Source organism: Trichechus manatus, unplaced genomic scaffold (assembly GCF_000243295.1).
Source record: "Trichechus manatus latirostris isolate Lorelei unplaced genomic scaffold, TriManLat1.0 scaffold00042, whole genome shotgun sequence".
NCBI lineage: Eukaryota > Metazoa > Chordata > Mammalia > Sirenia > Trichechidae > Trichechus > Trichechus manatus.
In genome coordinates, this window is record NW_004443978.1 from 7,667,280 (window position 1) to 7,692,973 (window position 25,694).

The window sequence follows — 25,694 nt, forward strand, 5'->3', positions numbered from 1 at the left end:
AGTTACGTTTAAGTCTTTAGTTGTTATTGAAGTAGTTAAGCTCAATTATTTTTATCTTTACCTAAATATAGTTGGCCAGCTTCTTAAAAGCATGCTAAAAGAATGAACATATGACAAGGGTCCTAAGCATACTGATGGCTGCCTCCCCACTTCCTCCACATGCCTGTTTTTCCTACCTCACTGCCCCCTTTTGTACAGCCACCAGCTGTTATGGGCTAGAGGCACTGCCTTTCCATATTTCCACACACCCATGACTGGTGCAGGGAGCCCTCTGACTCTATACTGTCCAATATGTTAGTCACCAGTCAAATGTGACTATATGATTTTAAATCTAAATTAACTAAAATTAAATAAAATTCAAAATTCAGTTCCTCAGTCACAGGAGCCCATTTCAAATGCTCAATAGCTACAAGTGGCCAGGGGTCTACCATCCTGGACAGGGCAGATCTAGAACATTTTTATAATTACAAAAAGTTTTATTGAACAGCACTGGATTCATATTCATCTCTGTGACCTTTTTTCTCCCTCAGGGAGAGTCAACCTGGTTGTCTCCCTTCTCCCTGCCTTAATTCACTCAATTATTTAATCCTACCTCAGATAGCCTCTTTTCTAATCTCTTCAAAATTCTGTTTTATAACTCTTACCCAACAACCACAGAAAGATATATTTCTCTGAGTCTCTCTCTGACCTTGAATCTTTCAGTCTCCCTACCCACATTTTTTCCCTTCCTCCTCTCCCTTCCCATCTTTCATCCTTGATTCAGCTAAAAATTAACCTAATATACAAGTTACAAAATTGCTACACCTATGTAAAAATATGGAAAGCCCTTTGATCTGAATTGAAATTACATATAAAAAACAGTGCCATCAACCTCTTGAGACCTTGAAAATTCCCGGAAGTTCCTTTCAGCATCCTCCCAAAGTTATTTTTACCTATCAATCAATGTTTTTTCTAACTAAACCTACTTTTCATTAAGCAGCATATTAAGTATACAGTAAGACCTGCAAAAGCTGGAAACTGTGTAAGACAGAAACCTGTCAGAGAAAGATAACTCAAAGATTTTCCACTAATAGAAAGTGACAGAAAAGTGGTAAGAATGCACCCTGTGAAAAGTGAAAAACTTGTGAGACCCGGAAAAAGGCAATCCTGCCAAGTTCTGGCTCTCACAGGTTTCAATGTGTTACTTCTTGTTTTACTGGGTTTTCAAGATTATTAGTATTACAGTAGTGTTATTTTATACCATTTTGGTGTAGACATTCACAACTTTGGCTACATTTGGGGCTTCCTAGGAGTTTGTGGACTAGACTGAAAACAAAATTACATATCTAACATTGTTAATGGGAACATGTTTCTAAGTTACAGAACTCTTAAATACAACCCATGTGCTTCTGTAATGCCAACTGAACATTACATATTGAATAAAAATATGAAGTAGAAAAATCTGGGCACATTGGTGTTGTTCTGAATAAATATTTCAAGACTGCTTATATGGATAGTTCTGATTAGGGAGAGCAAAATTCCCCAGGGTTAGCTGGGGAGAAGGCTGAAAGTCAGTGATCTGATAAGCCTCATCCATTCATTCATGTCTTTAGACAAACAGTTGTTGTTTCCAGGCACCAAGAATATCAAGGTGAAAAGGATAAGCATGGAGCTCAAAATCTAGAGAGACAGATGTCAAAGAAGTCAAATCACAGATAAGCAAAGGGTTTCAGACTGTGATGAATGCTGTGTAGGAAAGGTAGTGACTGTAATTGGGAGCTATACTTGGTATAGTATTATAACTGCCCTCAGACTAACCTTCCCACTGATAATAACTATAAACCCTGGTTAAAATACAAAAAATAAATACCACCCCCCCCCCCAAAAAAAAACAACTACCTGAGGGTTCTGATGAGTATTTAAGATCAAGTAGATTGTGTAGGGGAGCAAAAATTTGGAGCAATGATCAGCATGGGGGTAATTTCTTTTTGGTGGATTTTTTTATGAGGGTGGCCTGTAGTCACTTTATGGGCTTAATAGAAGAATAGAGATGATAGAAGAAAGAGTCAGTGAATTTGAAATTATATCAATAGAAATTATCCAATTTGGAAAACAATAAGAGAGAGAGAGAGAAGAGATTGAAACAAATGAATAGAGACTTAAAGACCCATGGAACAATATCAAAAAGTCTAACAGATAAGTAATAGGAGTCCCAGAAGGATAAAAGAGAAGAATGGGGCAGAAAAAAATTTAAATAAACAGTGGCCAATAACTTTCTAAATTTAGTGAATGATATAAATGTATAGATTCAAGAAGCTCAGTGAACCCAAACAAGATAAATTCAATGAAAACCATGCCTACAGACATAATAATCACAGAATCCCCAAAGCATTAAACTGCTGAAAACCAAAGATAAAGAGAACATGGGGAAATGACACATTACCTACAGGAGAAGAATGATTTGAAGGACAGCAGAATTTTTATCAAAACTCATGGATACCAGAAGATGGTGGAATGATATCTTCAAAGTGCTAAAAGAAAAACACTCTGTCAATCCAGAATTCTATATATAGTGAAAATACCCTCCAAGAATAAGGGCAAAATAAAGATATTTTCAGATAGAGGAGAACTAAGAGAATTTGTTGCCAGCAGATCTTCAATACCAGAAATGCTACAGAAAGCTCTTCACTCTAAAAGGAAATTACATCAGAGGGAAACCTGGACCATCATAAAAGAAGAAAGAGAGAGAGAGAGAGAGAAAAAGGAAAATATCTGGGTAAATATAAAAACTATTTTACTTCTTAAGTTTTAAAAAATATACATGACTATTTAAAACAAAAATTACAATATTGTCTTAATGGTTTTTCAATGTGTGTAGATGTAATACATATGAAAACTATAAAAAGGATTTCCAGGGTGTGGGGAGAAGGGACATGTGTGGATGCCGTATGTCTACATTTTATGTGACAAGGTATATTAACTCTAAATAGAATGTGAATGATTACTAATGTATATTGTAATCCAGAGAGCAACCACTAAAACCTAAAATAAGATACAGCTAAAAAGTCAATAGAGAAATTGAAATGGAATACTAAAAAATATTCTAATAATCCAAAGAAGATAGAAACAGATGAATGAAAAATAAAGAGGACAACAGAAAATAAATAATAAAATGATAGACCTAAATCTTATCATAGCAATTATTACATTAACTATTAATGGTCAAAACACTCCAATTAAAAGGCAAAGATAGTAAGAAAGGATGAAAAAGCATGACTGTATGTGGTAAGTAGAATCCTAAGAGGCTGCCAAGATTCTCGCCCTTCCCCTTGAGAGTGGGCTTGAGGTATGAATATGAGGAGACTGTTACTCCCAAGGCTAGGCTATGTTACATGGCAGAGTTGATTTTAAGAAACAGAAATTATCCTCCATGAATTGGACCTAATCAGGGACTAGGCTTCCTAAAGAGGAAGATTCAAAGAATGAGGGAGATTCAACATGAGGGAAATTCTCCATTGTTGGTTTGAAGATGGAGGGGACCATTTGACAAGGATTGTGGATGGTCTCTAGAAGCTAAGAGTAGCTCCTGGCTGACTGTCAGAAAAGAAATAAGGACCTCAGTTCTACAACTGCAAGGAACCAAATTGTACCACACCCATAAGAGACTGGAAAAGGACTCCAAGCACCAGATGAAAATGAAGGCTGATTTTAACTTTGTGAGACCTTGAGCACAGAACCAGTCACATGAAGTTGTAGCAGGAAGGCGTATTGGATCAAGGCAGTTCAGAGTATTTGCAAGATGTTTTTGCCGTGATTCCTATTCTAATCTGAACGAGGAAATAAAGGTCAGAGAGGGCTGCTAGGGAAACTGGATTCAAGTAGATATTTGCGGAGGTTCGGGTGGTACAACAGTTAAGTGCTTGGCTGCTAACAGAAAGATTGGCGGTTCAAACCCATCTCATGGCTCTGTGAGAGAAAGACCTGGCGATCTGCTCCTATAAAGATCACTGCCTAGAAAACCATACGGGGCAATTCTACTCAGTCACATGAAGTCGTGAGTAGAAAATCAACTTGACGGCACTCAACAACAGCAACTGCTTCTTAAAGTATGTGCTCACCTCCAGGAGTTCCTCACCATACATTTGGCACATCTTGCAGGACCGTAATTTTGGGGGATAATTTGAGTGGAATCATTTGGATTTTTTCTATATTATGTAATATTGTCACATACATGTGTAGACAATATAACTTTTATATTAAAATAAAATTGACTTCTCTCTTTTCATGGCTCTATTCCCAGCAACCAGGACAGAGCCTGGGACCTAGCGGTAGGTGCTCAATCAATATCTGTGGAATGAGTCAATAAGTGAATGTATATTCTAAAGAGCAGAATGTAAAATTTCCATCAATCTTCAGGATAAAGACAGATTCCAAACAAATCTCTCTTGTGGTGTTGATCTGCTTTGAGCCCCCGTCTAGACTCTAGGGGGTGGGGGGTTGTCACCATTCTCTACTCTTAGAGGCACTTGGGTCAGAAGCTCTAATTCAGGCTGACCACCTCCTACTCTGAGGTAAGGTGTTGCTATGAATCTTCCATCTCCAGCTGGTTTACCCACTAGACAGGAGCTGGCATTCTGTATAACAGCTGCTAGCAAAAGCCCTTGAGCTATATAGCCCCAGTCCTCACACTGACCTTGGCCTCCTTTGGGTCTCCTGCTTCTCAATTAAATTGATTGGCTGCTTTCCTCTCCCCCTCCTCACTGGCTTCTGCTAATCCTCTGAACTGGTAACTCTGATGATACAGGTTGTTAGGCTGGGCTGTTAGGCATCCCAGAAGAGAAGTCCTGTCTCCATAAATTTTCCAGTGCTCTGCTCCATAAGCCTTTCCCTTTTCCTTTTCCAGAGTCATAGTGTATAAGAGCGGCATAGACTCTGGGACCCTGCTGACTGGGCTGGCACCCCAGCACCACCACCAGCCTGGAGCCATAATGCTCTCATCAGTAAAATGGGGTTGCTTCCCCTTGAGCAGTTATGATGACATGAGAGAATATACTACAAGCAGGTAGCACGGCTCCTGACACATGGTAAGCTTTCAGGAAATGTTACCCATTGCTGTCCAGTCAATTCTGACTCATAGTCACCCTATAGGACAGGATAGAATCCATACCCCACTTCCCAAGTACTCCCAGGTTGAGCCCAGTCAACCCCTAGAACCAGGACATAAAATAATAATTTATTGTTTTACGTTCTAAGTTTGGGGTGGTTTGTTACTCAACAATAGATAGCTGAAGAGCTAGAAAACAATACCCAACATGTAACTATAAATCTACTCCCTGCAATCCTTCAGACCTCAAAAGCCCCCAGGGAGATGACTGCTTTCCCCACTTCCCACCCAGTGAGTGCAGCTCACAGGCCCTACTCACGGAGCACTGAAGTCTGAAGGGCTTGGTGGGTGTGGTAAAACTGGCACATCTGATGGGGTCCGGATACTGGCCATCGTTCCACCGCGCCAGGAGCGCGTCCCGGTAGATGGTAACTCCGGCTGCGATGAGCGCATCCGCCACTGCGCTTTCCACTGAGTAGTTGTTGATACAGGTGATGGTGGAGGTGGGCGGGGGATGCACGAAGTGGATGCAGCAGCCCCTCACTCCGAGGTTTAAGAGCGTTTCCACTGTGGTATAAGTATCGATTGTATTCCCATAGACAATGACATTCCCTAGAAAAAGAGGAAAAATGCTAAGCTGTACAGTTTTTCAAAAACCTTATTAGCCAAATGCTAATAATGGGGAATTACTCCCTATAACCCTCTTATTTTTCAGCTGCAGGGAAGCCAGTGGTGTTACCTAGCAACGGTGCCCAAGATAATTTAGTAAAGAATTGGCACAAAACATCCCACAAAGTAGTCAAGTACTTTTAACACAGAAGTAGGACATTCATTTATGTCCCTATAATTTTAAAGTTGAAATTATGCTGAATGAAACTGTCTAGCATAAAACCTTGTACCTGGTTTTTTGTTCCCTATTTGCTACATTTATTAAAGAAACAAAATTACTAAAGTTTTCAATCTATACAAGTTCTTCCTAAAAGATGGAAAAAATCATTAAAAATATTCATGCACATGATGTTACTGATGATATTTTAATGTTTAAATATTCAACTGGGTTGATTTTAAGAAAATTTTTCCTTCTCTGATAACTAAAGGCTAGAATATTCTGCTCATCAACAGATGATTTAATGGAGATTTAAATTCTGGTTTTTAGAATTTAAAGTGTCAAGAGCTAGCAAGAGGGACTGACAAAATAATCTTGAAAGGTATCCCCCATGTAAGAGCATTTTGATAGTAACAGCCCAAACTATAAATTTACATTTCTTAAGAAGGCTACAGAAATAGTTCAATATGCTATTCTACAAATTCCATCAGTTTTAAGATCAAAGCATGAAACTATTAAATGAGTGAAATGTATTATACTTTATTTCTGCGCTATTATGCAAATGGTTAACATGCTCAGCCACTAACAGAGATGTTGGAGGTTCCAGTCCACCCTGAGATGTCTTGGAAGAAAGGCCTAGTGATCTACTTCTGAAAAATTAGCCATTGAAAACCCTATGAAGCACCGTTCTACTCTGACACACATGGAGTTGCCATGAGCTGAAGTCGACTCGACAGGTTTTTTTTTTGCTTATATGCTATTTATGACATTGAATTGGCATTTTCACCTTGTCACAAAGAAACTGCTACAGATGCACATTTCAGGGAAGACACAGCAATTTTACTAAAAAATGTGTACTTCATGGAATCTATCGACCTATATATTCCTTACCTGTTTATGAAATGGTATGAAAAGGAAGTTTACAAGTCAAAATAAATGGCAAGTGTTTTTATTCAGCTTGGTTTAATCAATTCAGCAAAAATCGATTGCAGTCCAAAATTGAAATGAGGTGTGATGGCTTGTCTTACTTGCTTAGGAAAAAAAGAACTAAGACAAATTTCAGCATCTAGACAGTTCCCCCATATTCCCCGTGCTACCCAAGAAGGCAGTGAAGCCAGAGAGAGGGACTTTCCTCCCGGCACTCACTAGGACAGCACTTGTGGGCCTGAAGCCTCTGTATTCAGACTTGCTAATGCAGCATTCCTAGTGAGCTGCTTCTTCCGGGACTGAGCCAGCCAACATTTTGCTTAAATTATTCAGGCTCCCACCTGCTGTGAACCCTGAATTCTGGCTGACTAGCAGAACAAAGGGCCAGTCTGCCAGGCAAAGTTTTGAGGTTTTCTGCCCTTTTAAAATACACACACCAGAACAATACTCATTGCCAGTTAAACAAATTTAGGTGTTTAAGCCCAACAAGACTCCTAATTTAACATTTCTCTGGTCTCCTCCACATTGGCTTGTAGTAACTGCACTGTGAGATGGGCTTTTCCTTACAGCTCACAGAGGACAGGACGCCATAATGCGGCAGGGTCTGGAAGCTGTGTGGTCCAGGAGGGACTGACTGCCCAGAGTGCAGGCAGCTGGAGAGGGTGGAGCTTTTCCATTCAAAGAGCAAGTACCTTTGATAACATCTCTAATTTTTATTTATTCATTTACTTTAGTGAAAGTTTACAGAGCAAATTAGTTTCTCATTAAACAATTAATATACATTGTTTTGTGACGTTGGCTGCCAACCCGGCGATGTGTCAACACTCACCCCTCGACCTCGGGTTCTCCCTTTAAATTCGTCCAGCTTTCCTGTGCCTTCCTGCCTTCTCGTCTTTGCTTTTGGGCTGGTGTCCCCATTTAGTCTCGTATACACGGTTGAACTACCATGTGTTATTGTTTGTTTTATAGGCCTGTCTAATCTTTGGCTCAAAGGTAAACTTCAAGAGTAGCTTCAGTACTGAGCTAAAAGGGTGTTCAAGGGCCATGCTCTCGGGGTTTCTCCAGTCTCTGCCAGACCAGTAAGTCTGGTCTTTTTTTGTGAGTTTGAATTTTATTCTACATTTTTCTCCAGCTCTGTTCAGGACATTCTGTTGTGATGCCTGTCAAAGCAGCTGGTGGTGGTAACTGGGCACCATCTAGTTGTGCTGGACTCACAGTCTGGTGGAGGCTGTGGTAGTTGTGGTCCACTAGTCCTTTGGACTAATCTTTCCCTTGTGTCTTTGGTTTTCTTCATTCTCCCTTGCTCCAGATGGGGTGGGACCAATGGAGTATCTTAGATGACCACTCACAAGCTTTTAAGACCCCAGATGCTACTCATCAAAGTAGGATGTAGAACATTTCTTTATAAACCATGTTATGCCACTTGAGCTAAATGTCCCCCGAGACCATGGTCCCCAGCCCTCAACCCAGTAACTCAGTCACTCAGGGAGTTTGGATGTGTCTATGAAGCTTCTATGACTTTGCCTTGGTCAAGTTGTGCTGACTTCCCAATATTGTGTACTATCTTAGCCTTCACCAAAGTTACCACTTATCTATTGTCTAGTTAGTGTTTTCCCTTCCCGCCCCTCCGCTCCCTCGTAACCATAAAAGAGTGTTTCTTTCTGCGTGGAAACCTTTTCATGAGTTTTTATCATAGTAGTCTCATACAGTATTTGTCCTTTTGTGATTTACTTATTTCACTCAGCAAAATGCCCTATAGATTCATCCATGCTGTGAGATGTTCCACAGATTCATCATTGTTCTGTACTGTTGCCTAATATTCCATTGTGTGTATGTACCATAGTTTATCTATTCCTCTGTTGATGGGCACTTAGATTGTTTCCATCTTCTTGCTATTGTGAATAATGCTGCAGTGAACATGGGTGTGCATATGTCTATTCGTGTGATGGCTCTTATTTCTCTAGGTTATACTGCCAGGAGTGGGATTGCTAGATCTTATGGTATTTCTATTTCTAGCTTTTTAAGGAAATACCATATCGATTTCTAAAATGGTTGTACCATTTTACATTCCCACCAGCATGTGTAAGAGTTCCAATCTCCCCACAGCCTCTCCAATATTTGTTATATATATTTTTTAATTATTATTAATGCCAGTAATGTCAAGGTGAGATAGACATCTCTAATTTTTAAACTGTGGTACAAATGGTTCATGAGCTTGGCTGCTAACTGAAAAGTTGTTAGTCCACCTAGAGGTGCCTGGGAAGAATGGTTTGGTGATTTACCTCTGAAAAATCAATCATTGAAAACCATATGGAGTATAATTCTACTCTGACACACATGGGGTCACCATAAGTTGGAATTGACTTGAGGGCATGGTTTTAATTTTTAAATGAGAGATTTATTTATAGATATTCTAATTTTTAAATAGTTCTAGTTATCTTTAAGTTTCATTTGAAACAAAATTTCCTAACAAAATTCCTAACATAGTCATCAGAGAGATGCAAATCAAAACCACAATGAGATATCACTTCACTCCCACTACAATGGCTAAGATTAAAAAAAAGAAAAGGAAAATACCAAATGTTGGCGAGGCTGTGGGGAAATTAGAATCCTTATCCATTGCTGGTGGGAATGCAAAATGGTACAGCCATTGAGGAAAACAATGTGGTGGTTCCTCAAAAAACTTAAAAATATAAGTACCATATGACCCTACAATCCCACCCGTAGGTATATACCCAAGGGACTTAAAAGCAGTGATGCGAACTGACATATGTACACCAATGTTCATTGTAGCACTATTTACAATAGCCAAAAGGTGGAAACAACCTAGATATCCAACAAGAATGAATGGATAAACAAGATGTGGTACATATGTACAATGTAAGCAGCCATAAAGAGAAATTAAGTCCTGATATATGCTACAACCTGAATGAGCCTTGAAAACTCTATGCTGAGTGAAATAAGTCAATCACAAAAGGACAAATATTGTATAGTCTCACTTATATGAAATGACAAGAATAGGCAAATGTATAGAGACCAAAGTTTATTAGTGGTTACCAGGGTGGGAGGGAGAGGAAGAGGGGGAGCCATTGTTTGGGAAGCAGTAAGTTTCTGTTTATGGTGATGGGAAATTTGGCATTGATTAAGGGTATTGGCTGTACAACATGATTGATGTAATTGATATCACTGAGTTGTACACCTGAAAAAGGTTGAATTGGCAAAAGTTGTATTATTTGTATTTTTACAGCAACAACAAAAAGCAGCTGCTGATACTGCTTATGTACAACCGAGTACCTCATGGGATTTGTTTCTTTGGTTTGGAGGTTTGATGTCATGGCTTCATGGGGGCATCCTAGTCAATTGGCCTAGTAATGTTTTTAGCATTTCTGTTCTATCTCATAGTTCATTGTGTAGTGCCTGGGGTCTTAAACGCTTGTGAGAGGCCATCCAAGATACAATTGTCTCTATTCATCTGGAGCCCCAGAGGAAGAAGGAGAGTCAGGAACAGGAGGAGAAAATGGAATGTGTGTCTAACTGCCTCCATGAACAACTGCTTCCTCTGCCATGAGGCCAGAACTGGATGGTGCCCGGCTACCATTACTAAGCATTTTGATCAAAGATGCTACAGAAGAATCCTGATAAAAAGGGGTAAAAATGTAGGACAGAAGCCATTTGTTTCTGGACCATTGAGGCTGGGTGACCCCCTGAGATAATCTTTAAATCTTAAACTGGAACTATCACCTGAAGTCATTTTGAAACCAAACAATAGTTTAGCTTAATTAGTAAAGAATGCCTGCCTTGTGCCCTTTTAAAGAATTATCTACATATGATCAAATTGTCAACACCAACTTGAAGGGCTAGATGGGAAATTTAGATGGCAGTCAGTTTACGTTAAGAATGGTAGAATAATTTGGAAAAGTATAGCGAGAATGGTTGCACAACTTGAATCTAATCAATGTCACTGAAGTGTACATGTAGAAATTGTTGAATTGCTGTATATATTTTCATTTAAAAAATTTCTAACAAAAATATGAAACTTTGCTTATATATCAGTCAGCTATTGCTACAATAATAACGCCTAACAAACAACCCCCAAACTGAATATTAAACAACAATAACCCTGTGTTTCTCACTCACATATTTGTGGGTTGATGCCAGCTGATCTGGGTTAGGCTTGCCTACAAGCTGAGGTTGGGTTTGGGTCTGCGCCACATGCCTTTCATCCTCCTTGGACTTGCAGGAGCTCATGGGGGCGAGCCCAACTGCTGAAGCACATTTCAAGCCTCTGCTCTTCTCACATCCACTGACATTCCATTGGCCAAAACAAATCATTTGCCCACACCCATGAAGCCCTAGGGGTGAAGTGGTTAAAAGCTACGGTTGCTAACCAAAAGATCGGCTGATCGAATCCACCAGCCGCTCTTTGGAAAACCTAAGGACCTAAGGGGCAGTTCTACTCTGTCCCATGGGGTTGCTATCTGTAGGAACTGACTTGACAGCAAAGCGTTTATTTATTTATTTTTTTATGGCCAAGGGGTTGGGGAAGCACGTGCTTCCTATAGTCAGGGGTGGGAGATGAATATTGGCTGAACAACAGACCGTACCATTGCAGCGATGTTGGCCATGCATTAAATAAATGCCTAAATGATTTTATGTATTTTTTTTTTATTTAAATGTGCTTTATATGATTATTTATGGAATCCCTGGGTGGCACAAATGGTTAAGTGCTTGAAGTCGCTGTGAAATGGTGGGGGTAATAGTAATATTAGCATTAGAACCTGTCTAACTTTAGGAGGGATAACAACCAGGATCAGCCCAAAGCTGATTCCCATGAAGTGGAGGTCAGACACATCTCCACTCTCCAACCTTTTTACCAATTCTGACACCAGTCGTCCTCCCCACAGTACTCTACTTCTCTGCTGGGTTTGATAATTCAATGCAATGGCCACACGGAACTCACAGACCATCCTTACAGTTAAGTGGTTCATTAAGGCAGTGAACAGGGCACAGCTTGGGACCAGGATCAACAGGCTACAGCTCAGGATCAGGATCAGGAAGCATGTAGGCAATCTCCCTTCTTCAGCGCAGGACAGCTCTCTCAGCTTCTCTCGGCCATGCAGGCCTCTTCTCGGCCCCCCGAGGACAGGCTCCTCTCGGCCCCCCCGGGACAGGCTCCTCTCGGCCCCCCCGGGACAGGCTCCTCTCGGCCTCCTCAGGACAGGCTTCTCCTCAGCCCCCTCATGAGAGGCCTCTCTGCCTTCAGCCTCCCTGTCCTCGGCTCTGCTGCTGGGCCTCTTCTAGGCCTGTCACCATCTACAGTGTTACAGCCCTTGATCCATGTTACAGCTCTTTTAGGAGGTTCCCTGCCTCGTTTCTCTCTGCTTCTTCTCTCTTCCCACTTCTTTTCCTTTCTGCTTCTTCCTCTCTCTAAAAATTTCCTTTGGGGCTGGTTGCTTATATACACAACTCTGTGTCAATTTCAACGCATGACCCCTCCCATTGCGGGGGGACAAACTGACCAATCCCCTTTTGGTAGGCCACAAGCACTTCACTTGTATAATCTATTGACCAGTCTCTACAAGGTGCATACAATCAGAGGGCAGGCTGCAGCCCAGGGCCAGACAAAAAGTATCAAACCAAGTTGTTTACAGCTTGCCGGATCAACCTGGACAAAAGTAATAAACCCTCTGGGGTAGAAAACTAGGGCAAAAGTAATTCCTCAGGGCTTAGGGGAAAAATCTCTCAAACTGTTTTTCCAAAGAACCGAGGCAAAAGACCACACAAAGGAACTCATTTTGCCACAGCTGGCGATTCAAACCTACCCAGAAGTGCCCCGAAAGACAGGCTTGGTGATCTGCTTCTGAAAGGTCAAAACCTTGAAAACCCTATGGCGCACAGTTCTACTCTGCACACAAAGGAGCACCATGAGTTGGAATCAACTCAATGGCAGCTAACAATATGCTTATGTAATTATATTTCCTTACTGTCTATATAATATAGTAGAATCTCATTACAACATAATTTGTTACTAAATAAATGAGAATATATTACAAGTCAAATCACATTCCTTTACAAATATAACAAAACAAGTGGTACAAACGGTTAACAAGCCCAGCTGCTAACCAAAAGGCTGGAGGTTCAAGTCTAGCCAGAGGTGTCTTGGAAGAAACAGCTCACAATCTACTTCCAAAAAGTCAGCCATTGAGAACCCGATGGAGCACAGTTCTCCTCTGACACACACGGGGCTGCTATGAGTCAGAGTCAACTCAACAGCGATTGGTGTTAGTGATTATAGATAAAAACCTAATGTATCAAAGTTGGCCTGTTACTCTGCTAGTTCAGTCTCTTGCTTTTAAATGTCTCCACTCTGTGGAGGATTGTGAGTTCTTTCCCATCATTTCTCACTTTTATCTTATAAAGAATTTTTAGATTCAATTCATGTCTATTGTGTGACTCCTATATGCCAGGCATGAGGCTAGGCACTTTTACACAAAATCCCTTAGTATTACTACTCTTAACAATAACATTTAGAGCTGAAACAAACTTAGTTTCACTCAAATGCTCATAAATAATTTTTTCATCAGGTGATGATAGCAAAAGCATAAGCACGGAGATCCTTTATTTTTTTATTTTCGGTCCTTAGGCAAAGACTTTGATTATTCATTTTGGGACAAAGGAACCTAGGCCTAAAAACATGATTTAAAATATGATTAGTTATATTTATCAGAGTAATTTTATAAACTAGTGCTTTTAAACCCTTAGGTCAAGGCCTTACCACAACCTGCTCTGAAGTTGTGCCTTGCCCCAGAAGGTGGTTCAGCCTCCCGCCAGATGAGGCCCCCCACAGGCCCTACGCAGTCTCTACCTGCCCTAACCCCCAGGTTTGTCTGTGAAATGACTTCTTTGGGCTGTAAGCTCCACACTCACGCTTTCCACCAGGATATCCTGGAGTCTGCCACAGTGCCTGGCCTACGGTAGGTACGACAAAGTGCTTATCAACTAGATACCTGGAAGAACGTTTGAGGCTTATCAGACTGCAGACCGTAAGCCCTTTTCCTTGCTAACTGGGTCATACTTTTGCGCCTTCTAAATATTTATCACAGAATGACCTCACTATGGCCATATTTCCCTACCACATGTTGCTACTTGACATTTACTGTGGAGTTGGCACTACAGGAAATAGCCAACCAAGAGAAGGGTGTACACCTGAGATTTGTAAGACAGAAACACCTTCCCCTGAACAATGTTTCTGGTTATTAGGTTTCTAGTCTTGCTCACAAAATCCTACACGACCTTAAACGTAATCAAATTGTGAGCATGTACAATACACAGTATAAAATATTCTCCTGCCATATCGGTGGTATTTAAGCTGAAGGAAATAAGAAATTGCATCTTTAATGTTCTGTTTAAGGAAAGAAGGAAGTCAAGTAGGAAGAAGGGCACATTTGTGAACCTGCTGAAGGGGACTTTTGGGAGCTTTTAGGCGTCCGAGAGGCGTATTTGCTGATTTTCTTTTCTGATGTAAATTTGACTTCAGATGATGTGGCTTTCCTAGTCTCTATTTGGTGGTTAGCGGTTGCACACCTACCATGTCACTATGATTTGGTCAAATGCTGGCTGAGTCAAGGAGGGAGGATGGGGAAGGAAATGGAGCGAGAGAAAAGAGGAACAGAGAGATAGAAGGACAGGGAATCAGAGAAATAGGTTTTCCTTCATCCCTGGGTCAGAGTTAGAAGGAAGAGTTTAAAGAGAGGTGAGTGAAAGCGGCTGACGGTGGTGCGTTTGCTGTGTGGTAAGTGAATAATGACAGCGAGGGAGACACCACACTGGCTTTGCCTAAGGGGGGTGTTGGAGCTGACAACTGTGTGTAAGCCAGGGTGCGTACAGTAGGGTGGATGGGGGTGCCGCTGGCGCGGGACAGCCTGATGGCTATACAGACGGGTGAGGAGCCCCCAGGTTACATGGGATTCATGTCATATGTTCATTTTTAGCATGTTTTTAATAAGCCAGCAAACATCATTTAATTAAAGATGGATTTAATCGATGTATTTACACACTTGGGTGCTTTATAACTCATGGAGTCCTTGCAAATATTTAGAAGGAGGTAACACGCGGCAGTCTACCACCTGTCTGTCAGTTTGCCGTACTGTGGTGGTCTGTGTGTTGCTGTGATGCTGGAAGCTATGCCACTGGCATTTCAAATACCAGGAGGGTCACCCATGGTGAACAGGTTTCAGCAGAGCTTCCAGACTAAGGTCAACTAGGAGGAAAGCTCCATGGGAGAAAAGAACTGGTGATCTGCTCCTGCAAAGATTACAGCCTAGAAGATCCTATGGGGCAGTTATACTCTGTCACACGGGGTCGCTATGAGTCAGAATCGACTCAACAGCACCTACCAACAACAACATACCTATATGGAAGAAGCAGAGTGGGAAGGGTGAGGATTTTCCAGGGATATTAGTTTTGTGCTAAAAGACTTGGTCAATGTCTTCTTTCTAGTTCCGTTTACTAAACCCGTAAGAAATTACCAGTGTTTGCACTTTATCTAACAGCTGACTGCGGTAAAATGGTGGCCTGCCCTATTTTGAAATGGCAAATGACAACTGACTTTCCAATAAAGATTAATGGAATATAGCCAGCAGTTTTCATAGAGGACCAATCTTGTAGCTCCTTTTAGGGAATAAATTATTCATGACTAAGATTACAGATCTGAAATGTGAAGCAGGGTCCAGAGGGGGCACCATTAAAGCGACAACAGTGTGAAATTGCAGGTGACAAGAAGGCCTCCGAAGTCATTTTCTCACTTCTGAACTGCAACAGTCTTTGAAAACATGTGCAGGGCTCCTGCCTAGAGGACAGAGAAGCTTCAGTGCGGACGGCCCGGGTCGGGAGGTGAGGGGAAAACGATGCCTCAAACCAATATCTGGGGAATGGTCAGTTCCACACTTCAGGTTAAAAATGCTTTAAGACTTGCCGTTTTAAAATTTGCCATAAATACAAAGGTGATCTTTCTGCGTTTTGATACCCACTTGTTGAAAATGTAAATGAACACACTCGCAGCTTTGATAGTGATCATCAGAGATAGATGGAGCTACATCTTGGAACAACCTTTCTAAAAATTATTTTCAGTGGATGCTAAAAAGGCAATTTATTCTGTTGAACTGAGTGCTTTAACGACCTGAAAGTATGCTTTGTGCCATTGTACTATCATGCTCAATGCTGGAAAGAGGAAGAAAGATCCTCCCCAAGGAAAATGTCATACAAAAGGAAGACAAGGTAATGATTTCCTGATCTGGTCATCTGGCCATGAAATCAGACCTCAAGAGTGTAAGAAATAAATTTAGATATGATGTACATAGAAAATAATATGAATTTTCCTTGATAGTCATTACTCATTGAAGGCCAAAGAAAACAAGAGTTACATACTACACTGTGCAGGTTATGTATCTTTCCTTGTTTCTGTGTGTACTGTTTCTATTCCATTGTATTTTAATGGAGACTTATGTTTCCTTTTTCCACTTCAAAAGATGCATCCAGTGGTTATATGTTATATGTCTCATGTTCAGACATCCTCAGAACAGGCCCGTGAGATAGGTGTTATATTATCTCCTGGAAAGTAAGCACAGAGAGGGTAAGCAGTGCACTCCAGGACACAGAGCAGTTGGCACAGCAGGACAAAGTCACCGTGGGTCTGTTTCTGAACCAGTGCTCATAACACTACACTACACTTGGCCTATAGATACGTAACATGTTGCTAAAAAATATACTCTAACTGGTCTTTTATCTGGATAAATCCATTCAGTGAATAACCTGATAAGAAAAGAATTTTCTAAATAAGCAGAACGTTAATAAATTATGAAAGAAACCCTCTCTTAAAAGCATGTCACGCCGACATGTAAACCTGAGAATGCTGGTGTTGTTTTTTATAAGTCAAAGCCTGAGATTTCTAGGATCCAAGCCTGGCCTGTTTCATTTCACTCTGCAATAGAAAGGGAAGAAAATATTAGATATAACAAAACAAAGGCTTTGTCTGATGATCCATGCACTGGAATTTTAATGTTATACTTTTCCTACGAAGATGCTTTTAATAACCGTTATTTAGCTGAAGACGAAAATAATTGATCCATTTCAGGCCATTAAGGCAGTTTCATTTTTTATTTTACTTTCAGCCTACTTTTCATTTTCATGGAAAGTACAGAGGTAATAGCAAATGAATTTCAATTAGTTTCAATTAATGCCATAAACCGTTAGAATGTATTCGGCTGCAGTGTCTATGAGAAGCCCCGGCTGAACACTCAGGTTTTGTTTGCAGTTGAAAGCAGTGTTTGAGCCTGTGACGTCAGCTGTTCTCTGCGCCCGGCACGCCTAACAGTTTAGGTGATTTACATCCATAAACCCATTTGATACTGAAACGATTTACCACCTAATTCCATCACAAAAGGCCTGTTTCCTCATTTGGAAGCAGAGGAAGGTATGAGAAAATAGCAATTGCTGTGGGCTTTACGCACTGGGGTGGCGTCTGTGGGTAGCAATTCAGAGGAGACACAACCTCCTCCTGGTCTTTGCTACCTAGCATCCATTTGTCCTTCTAGAACAATTCCTGACAGTCCTCAGGAACAAGCCCTCCCCTCACATCCAAGGAGCCTTGGTGGCATAACCATGAAGCCCTGGCCTGCTAACTGGAAAATCAGTGGTTGAAACCCACCCAGTGGCTCTGCAGGAGAAAAACCTGGTGATCTGCTCCCATAAAGATTATAGCCTAGGAAACCCTATGGGGCAGTTGTACTCTATTACATGGGGTCACTATAAGTGGAGTCAACTCCATGGCACACAACTCCACAGCAAAACAACCTCATGTCCAGGTGCTGCAGGAAAGCTAGCCTGACCCCAGCCCCAAGCCTGGCCTGCGGGAGCACAGCGTCTCCCAGGATTCAGGCTGTGGTTGAGGGTGTGGGAGACGTGCAACTCGATCAGAGACAATGAAGAACAATGAGACTTTCCCCAGACTCTTGCAAGAAGGGCACTGTCCTCAGCAACCCTTCCCACACCGCCCCAATGCCAACCAGTTAGAAAGGGAAACAGCACTGAGGGCACAGAAGTAAACCCTTACGAAGAATGTCCACATTCCTTCTGGTGTTACTGAGGTGATGTGAAGAGAAAGGAGTGCTGAAAGGCTGTGCAGTGGTAATGGACAGCCCAGCCCACCTTTCGCAAGAGCAAGAACACCGCCCCGCTCCTTGGTTTTCACAGCTTGCCAGACTTCTCATTTCTGACTTCAGATACCACAGTCCCATAACTGACCTGGAAATAAGCTAGCAGTGGCTGTGCCAACAGGGCTGCCAGCATGGGGCAGCACTTGGGCCCAGGCGGTCCCCCACTGTCACTGGTTACTGCATCCTCTCCTGCCCATTCTTCCTCCTATTCTTTCTTGCTCGATTGCATCTCTCTGCTGGAGTCAGTACTGTAGATGGAAGGGTCCCTTCCTGAAGTGTGGTTTGTGCCCGTCACCACCCTGATCATCCACCTTCACTGCTTCCCCACGTTCAGTAGCCAGCTGGACTCTGGATTTGGCTTGGCACTTGAGGTCCTCGTCAGTGTCACCCACCTGCTCCTCCACCTTCCTCTCCACGGCCGCCGCTCATAAGCCCTTCGCCCAGCTGAAGTTGTTGGCCCATTGTCCTTTGTACACACTCAGATGCTCCCAGTTCCTGTCCCTTTGTTGCTGCCCTTCTTTAAAGCTGAGCTCAAACCCTCCTTTCTTGGGGAGTCTTCCCCAACCTTCACAGCCCACAGGCTTCTCACGGAGCCCACAGTGTGTCTCCTGGTATACGCAGACCCCCATCTTTTGTACAGAGACTGTTATCCACAGCGATGGCAGGGCTGACACACTCTGGGGACGTTCAGGGGGCACAACAATGCCTTGCGTGTAGTAGCAGTCATAGTGATGCTGGTAACAGCCAATACTTATGGAACACTTACTATCTCAGACACTGTCCTGAGCATAACATGTGATATCGCATTTATCTCACTTAATCCTCACAGCAACCCTTACGAGGAAGATATTACCCGGCTCTGAGGCACAGAGGGCTCCAGTAACTTGCCCAGGGAAAGGGCAGATCCAGGGTTTTAACCCAGGCGTCTGACTTCAGAACTTGAGCACGCTGCCTCAATAAATGTCCGCTATTCACAATGAAGGCTTCCGCTCTTCCTATTCAGCCAGTATGTTATTACTCTCATAAAAGGCAAAGGAACTTCAAAAAAAAAGCCATCAATTTCACCCAAGTGTCTTCCTGTCTTCATCTCAACTGGCGTCAATTTCCTGATTAGGTTGTGTGCAAAACGTTTTGAAAAGACTCTCCGTGGGCGGGGGTTGTGTTACATTCTGAACTGTCTTCATTTACATTCACAAAATGTTTATTAAGCAACTACAACAGCCAGGCACTGTGCCGGGCACAAGTGACATGGAGCTAAGTCAGAGCTGCAATTCTCAAGGAAGTGGCCTGGAGTTCAACGAAGGAGGGTACCCTAGATAGCTCAGAAACAATATTGCAACAACCATTTTCTTTCCAAAATGCAGTTCTGGAAAAGCAGCTAGATTTTTCACTGTTAGAAAGGATCTTAAAATCGCAGTAATGAAGCTCAAGTATCACACCCAAGGACTCAGTTAAGAAACAGAGGTCCCAGAGGTGACCCAAGTGGTTACGCATGAGTGTGAGCTTCCAGGTGAGCCCTGCTCCCTGTTACTCATCGGCAGCTGCCAGGAAGACCCAGGGGGGCTCTACTCTGAGCTGCCTCGCCCTGGAAGTCCCTGGGGGTATAATACTGTCCATCGTTGTTGTTGTTCCTTAGCTTTTGGGTGTGGATGGGCTTTCTGTAGCCTGGTGAGGTGAGTACCCTTGGCCCACTCTGTTCTGGGATATTTGGACTGTGATCCAGTGACTCTGCATTGTGGGGCTGGAGAGGGGAGGGAGGACCAGAGGGATGAAGAAAAGGATGGGAAAATCACTGCAAGCATAAGATCTGAGTGGGACTAATTAAATTCATGTCAGAATATGACTCTAAGTATGGAAAAGCTACAGAGAGAAAGTGGTCTCTTCTTCCTAACTTCTCTTGCATGAGAAGTCATTTGGAAGTGGCCACCACAGAGAGGGAAATTAACCCGACCCCATGGGCTTGGCAGATGGCTCCTGAGCCCTGCCCCTGTGGCCTGAGTGTGAAGGCGCGAATGTTCCGAGTCCTAGAGAGTGTCACTAAGCACTGGATCCTATTCTTAAGACAAGACACTAATTCCTACATCCTTCTTATACTAGTTGCTCAGTGGACAAAAGCAGGCACCAGAGGGGCTTGTATGCCATGGCTCATGGGAGACTTCCTTAAATCTCGCAAAGGTAAGTCCCTTTAAATGGGCATCAGAGAGTGATCATCTGTGAGAACTAGCCAAATCAGCCAGATAGTGCTGATGCTCTCCCACGTCTGAGAATCAAGAGGATGAAGGAGAAGACACACGGAGGAGACCACCATGCTTCATGCATTGGATTCTACATTCCTTGCCGTCAATATTCAACCTTGAGAACTTGCATTGCCACCTTCAAAGGCCCTTTTCTTGGTCAAAATGCTCCTCAGTCCTAACACTCAAAACAGCCAACAGATCAGCACTAAGATGCTGCTCTCTAACACGGCTTGGCACACTCCTGAGACCAACTGTGTATTTTGTATTGAACCAGCTGGCTTTCACGCGTTCAGGGAGCTTAGCGCTCAGCTGCTAAGCGAAAGGTCGGTGGGTCAAACCCACCAGCCACTCTGCGGCAGAAAGATGTGGCAGTCTGCTTCCATAAAGACTGCAGCCTTGGAAACCCTATGGGACAGTTCTACTCTGACCTACAGGGTTGCTATGAGTTGGAATTGACTTGATGGCAACGAGGCTTTTAAGTTACATTTTGAGGTTTGGGCTTGACAAAATGAAAATGATTTGTCACAATTCCATGGATAAAAGCAGGGTTCTGCAAACTACAGCTCATCACCTATTTCTATAACTAAAGTTTTATTGGAACACAGTCATACCCATTTGTTTATGTCTTGCTTTCTTGCTACAATGGCAGAGTTGAGTTGTCATGACAGACATCATAAGGCCTGAAAGTACAAAATATTTACTATCTGGCCCTTTACAGATAAAAGTTTGTAGACTCCTAGATCAGAGAATTCCCTAAGTCTAGGTAAGACATGGGGCAGTGATGGAAGAATGACTGAAGTGTTGACACAGGTTTAAACAGACATAGGTGAAAAACTGGAAACATCACGTTCTGAGGCAAGTATGGATACATTTACAACAAGTTTTAAAGCTGGGTCCACTGTATATATCTGTATAGCCCACTTCTGTCCAAAAGTTCCAGGGTCAGTTGGTTTTATGAGCGATTCCTGTCCAACTTTCAGGTTACACGAAGTATTTTAGATCGCCAAAACATATGGACAGCTTTTGAAAACTCTTTGTGAGGCTAGTATATCCCTGATTCAAAAAAACCTGACAAAGAAAGTATAAAAAAGAAAACTACAGGCCAATCTCATTTATGAACTCAGAGGCAAATAGCCTAGAAGGCATTAGCAAGTTGAAGCCAGCAATGTATTAAATGTCATTTGAGATCCATTTTTGACTTTTTGACATAGTAATATTTTAGTAACATTTTATTGTCAAATAATTGACAAAATAAATTGACAAAAAGTTACCTAATATCTAAATCTTCCGTCAAAAATCAGAATAATGCAATGCTAACATATTAATAACATTAATATAATTAACTTATATTTAAATAAATGTGTTAAATAGAATTAATATATTTAATTTTACACGTTGATCCCTACTTTCTGGGCACTTAGTGATTTGTACATCCCTGAGGTGGATCGAAGGGCTGGGTTAGAATCCCAGCTCTGACGGGAGGTGGCTGTGTAATTCAGCCAAGTCACTGGCCTTTCTGTGTGTTAGGTCAAACACTACGCTGGTCATTTTCAAAGTTTGACTTCCAGGTTTCAATTAAAGACAAATATGTAGCAAGCCTTATTCTGGCTGTTTTCTTATTCAAACAATTTCAGTGAAATTCAAGCAGTGACCGGAAAGATGCTGGAGAAAACACTTTTGAATGGCAGAGGTCTTTGTACAAATGTTTGACTTCCTCATTTTCCCTCAAAAAGTGGCATGTCATCAAATGTGTGTATTTGTGGGGAGGACCGTACAGGCAGAACTGAGAAAGCCTGGGAAAGGAGAAAAGAGCACTTGTCAGGCAGACCTTTCTTTCCTTCCCAGGTCTTTTCAGCTTCCCAAAAGGAGACATATTTTCCATATAACTGCTAAACATGTGTGCTTATTAAATTATTCTTTAATTAGTTAATGATTTTAGCCATGCTTTGCTCTTCGGATATTCATTTTGTGTAATAAAATAATTACAGATAATTAAACTATCTCAAGCCTTTTTCTTTCCCCCAGCAACATGCTGGGTATCCAAAAATGACAACAAGTTGTAAATTAATCTGGAAAACAAAGCATGACAGATGAATGATTTGGTTGGAATTAATTAGGCACTAATTATATACTCGAACTAGATGAAGAATGAGACTCATTATAAAAATAAAACGCGATTCTGAAAAGACGCACAGTTAACAACATCCTTACCTTCTACAGTGATAGAGTTGTTTTTAATCCAAGCCAGAGCCTTACAGCAATCTTCCTCATCGTTGAGAGTGAAGTGATTGCAAGGGACTATGTCGTTGTACCGCTGTTGACCACTGCGGGGAACCTCTCTGTTGGTCAGGTGCTGACTAATATCAGCCCCAGAAGGGCATGGGACCTGAGGACGTGACAGAGAAATGCTTATTTTGGTGATCGTAGGTGAAATGATGACACAGTAAAATAAAGAAACAAACAGCACAGTGTAAACAGAGCAATGTCCAGATAGGTATGTGTTTTTCCATCCCCAGAGACAATCAATCATCCTTTAGTGAGAAAAAATAACCAGCAGAATGACCACTTAGCGACAGTTCTTAAAAGTAATTGATCTGGTTATCTAATGCTGCATAACAAATTATCCCAAAATTCAGTGGTACAAAATGATCATTTATTATGTTCACAGATTCTGTAAGTCGGTCATTTAGTCAGGGCGAGGTAGGGGACAGTTTGTCTCAGTTCCACAACTTCTGATGCCTTAGTGGGGAAGACTCAAAGGCTGGGGACAACTTGATGGCTGGGGGCTGGAATCACCCAGAGGTGTCTTCACTCACATGTCTAGAAATTGATGCTGACAGCTGGGATGTTAGCTGGGGTTGTCAGCCAGAATACCCACATGTGGCCTCTCCATGTGGCTTGGGCTTCCTCACAACATGGTGGCTGGGTTCCATGGGCAAGTGTCCCGAGAGAAAGAGAGAAGCAGTAGAGAAATCTCCATATTCTTTTCCAAGCTAGCCTTGGAAGTCAAGCAGCACCTCATCCCCCATATTTCTGTTCATACAGGCAGTCATAAAGGACTGACCAGGATCAAGGGGAGGGGACCTAGACCCCCACCTCTCCCACAGGAGTGGCAAGGCTCTAGAAGAGCACCTGGGACTGGATTTGTTGTGGCCATTTTTGGTAAAAACAATCTGCCACAGAAGTAATTGTATCAGAAGTTGAGATTCAAGTGAATAGAGGGGCTAGGCAGAAAAGAAAATGAGGGAAGTGGACTACTCTTCATTTATGAAACATTGATTATTCTTCACTTTGTCAAAGAAATATGCCATCTCTCTCTTTCTTTTTAACATACAGCCTTCCCAGTCCAGCTTCTGTCCTCCCATTCTGATACAGACACGGGTGAGAACATTTCTCTGTACACTCTCTCCTCACTTATTGACATGGTAGTTTCCAAAGACCAGGTTGTTATGTGAAATCAGTGTTATGCGAAAATGGAGGATGAGCACATCAGATCACATAAATGGAGGATGACTACATCACTACATAACTGCCAAGTTACATCATTACATAATTGCCAAAATACTGAAAATCATGGCCCAGCCAAGTTGACACACAACCATCAAAGCCAGTGTTACTCTCACACCTTGGCATTTGCTACTGCCAGACGTACATTGTTAATGCACAAAATAGTCGGATAGTAGATTTTTTATTATTATTGTACATGCAAAATGTCAGATAATGAGACAGTCGATAAGTGAGGAGAAGGTGTATAAGGAAAACAACAGGGAAAATACAATAATGAGGGTGGACACTTGTCCTTGGTGTCAAGGATATAGTGGCAGATGCGGGGCTGTGCCCTGTTCAAACAGGATGACCTTACCTCAGTGCCATCCTGCTGCTGCCAAGTGAGAGGATGAGTTCTGTGGCGTCAGATCCTATGATTTCTCAAGAAACGCCAGATACCTGGGTTTTTATGTGGATTCCTGACTTTTATTATTTTGGTTCAAATTAAAATCAAACAAACACCATCATGAACACCAAATAAAATAGCACCATGGCCTGAGTTTGCTGTGGGTCACCCCTTTGAACCTCCATTTTAATTTGGCTGCCAGGTGGAGATTATGTGGAAGTTAAACAGGTACATGGAGTCCCTGGGTGATGCAAACATTTAATGTGCTTGGCTGCTAACTGAAAGGTTGGAGGTTTGAGTCCATCCAGAGGCACCTTGGAAGAAAGGCCTGAAGATCTACTTCCAAAAAATCAGTCACTGAAAACCCTATGAGCACAGTTTTACTCTGACACGCATGGGGTTGCCATGAGTCGGAGCTGACTTGATGGTAACTGGTAAAGACACAGGCACAGCAGTAAGACCTAATGTACCTCGGGGCCTCTGTTAGAAGACCTACCCTAGCTGTCCTGCATAGTCATGGTATAAGGTCTAAGGGCTTTGAAGTACGGGTAATTCTACAGGTTCATGACTTCTATATTGTCATCATAAATTTTACACTGTGTCAGTATAAAGTTGCTCCATTTAATGTTCTTCTTTCTCCAATTAATTCTGCTTTATTGTATATTAATATTGCTGCTTCTTATTAATAGTTGTTTGGATTTGTCTCATATAGTCTTGCTGTGCACTTTTAACTACCTTTTTGACTTTTAAACTTTTGGTATCATTTTGTTTTGTTTTTTCTCCTGTATTTTGAATTTAGTGTAAAAACAGAGTCTTGGAACAGGGTAGTTTAAAATCATGACATTCCCTGTGACAACTGTTGTATTTTTTCCCTTATGTTATTCTGGCTTCCACTTTCACTTTTAAGCTTTGCGGCTATTTCCTTTGTTTTGTCTTCTTGGATTACATGGATGATGTTTTCTTCCATTTTATCTTCTCCAGTGTTGGGAAGATGGATTTCTTTGCACTGTTCAGAAGTATTCTTTAACCTTAGTTCCTCTACATATAAAAGTCAAGACGGAAATTAATACATCTGAGTTTCCCCATTTAAGACAATGCTTAATCCTCCCTTGCCACATCTCTCCCTAATTTTCAACAGTCTTTTGATCTTTATTAGATTAATTTAGATTAAAATTCATTATCTTCTATTTTGAATTTATTCTCGGATTTACCAAAACCATTTAGACATGCCTTTTTTAATTATTTGCAGTGCTTATCACCTGCTCATTTATACTATTGTGAAATTCTAGATTTTTTTTTCTATCACAGTTACTTAGAGAACACATTAAAGTAAAGAACATAGAAGATCATTTTTCTGAGTCCTTGAAAATAAAAGAGTGACTTTTTCTCTTCAAATATGAGTGGCTTATTGTATGCCACTTGCGTGGGCATAGAATTACCGAATCACCACATTTTCTTCAAAATTCTGTGTGGTTAGTTTCATTTTCTTTTGCTATTTAATGCTGGAGAGGAAACT

The 25,694-nt window shown here is 41.6% G+C and overlaps 1 protein-coding gene across 1 annotated transcript in view; it reads right to left on the reverse strand.

Moving 5' to 3' along the window:
* Positions 1-25,694, reverse strand: part of CFAP61 (cilia and flagella associated protein 61) — a 324,874-nt gene that overhangs the window by 99,533 nt on the left and 199,647 nt on the right. The window contains exons 20-21 of the mRNA XM_004376425.1: positions 22,498-22,672; positions 5,403-5,695 (exon numbers count right to left, since the gene is read on the reverse strand). Of these exons, the coding sequence (XP_004376482.1) occupies positions 5,403-5,695; positions 22,498-22,672 (468 nt within the window). The remainder of the gene's footprint in view (positions 1-5,402; positions 5,696-22,497; positions 22,673-25,694) is intronic.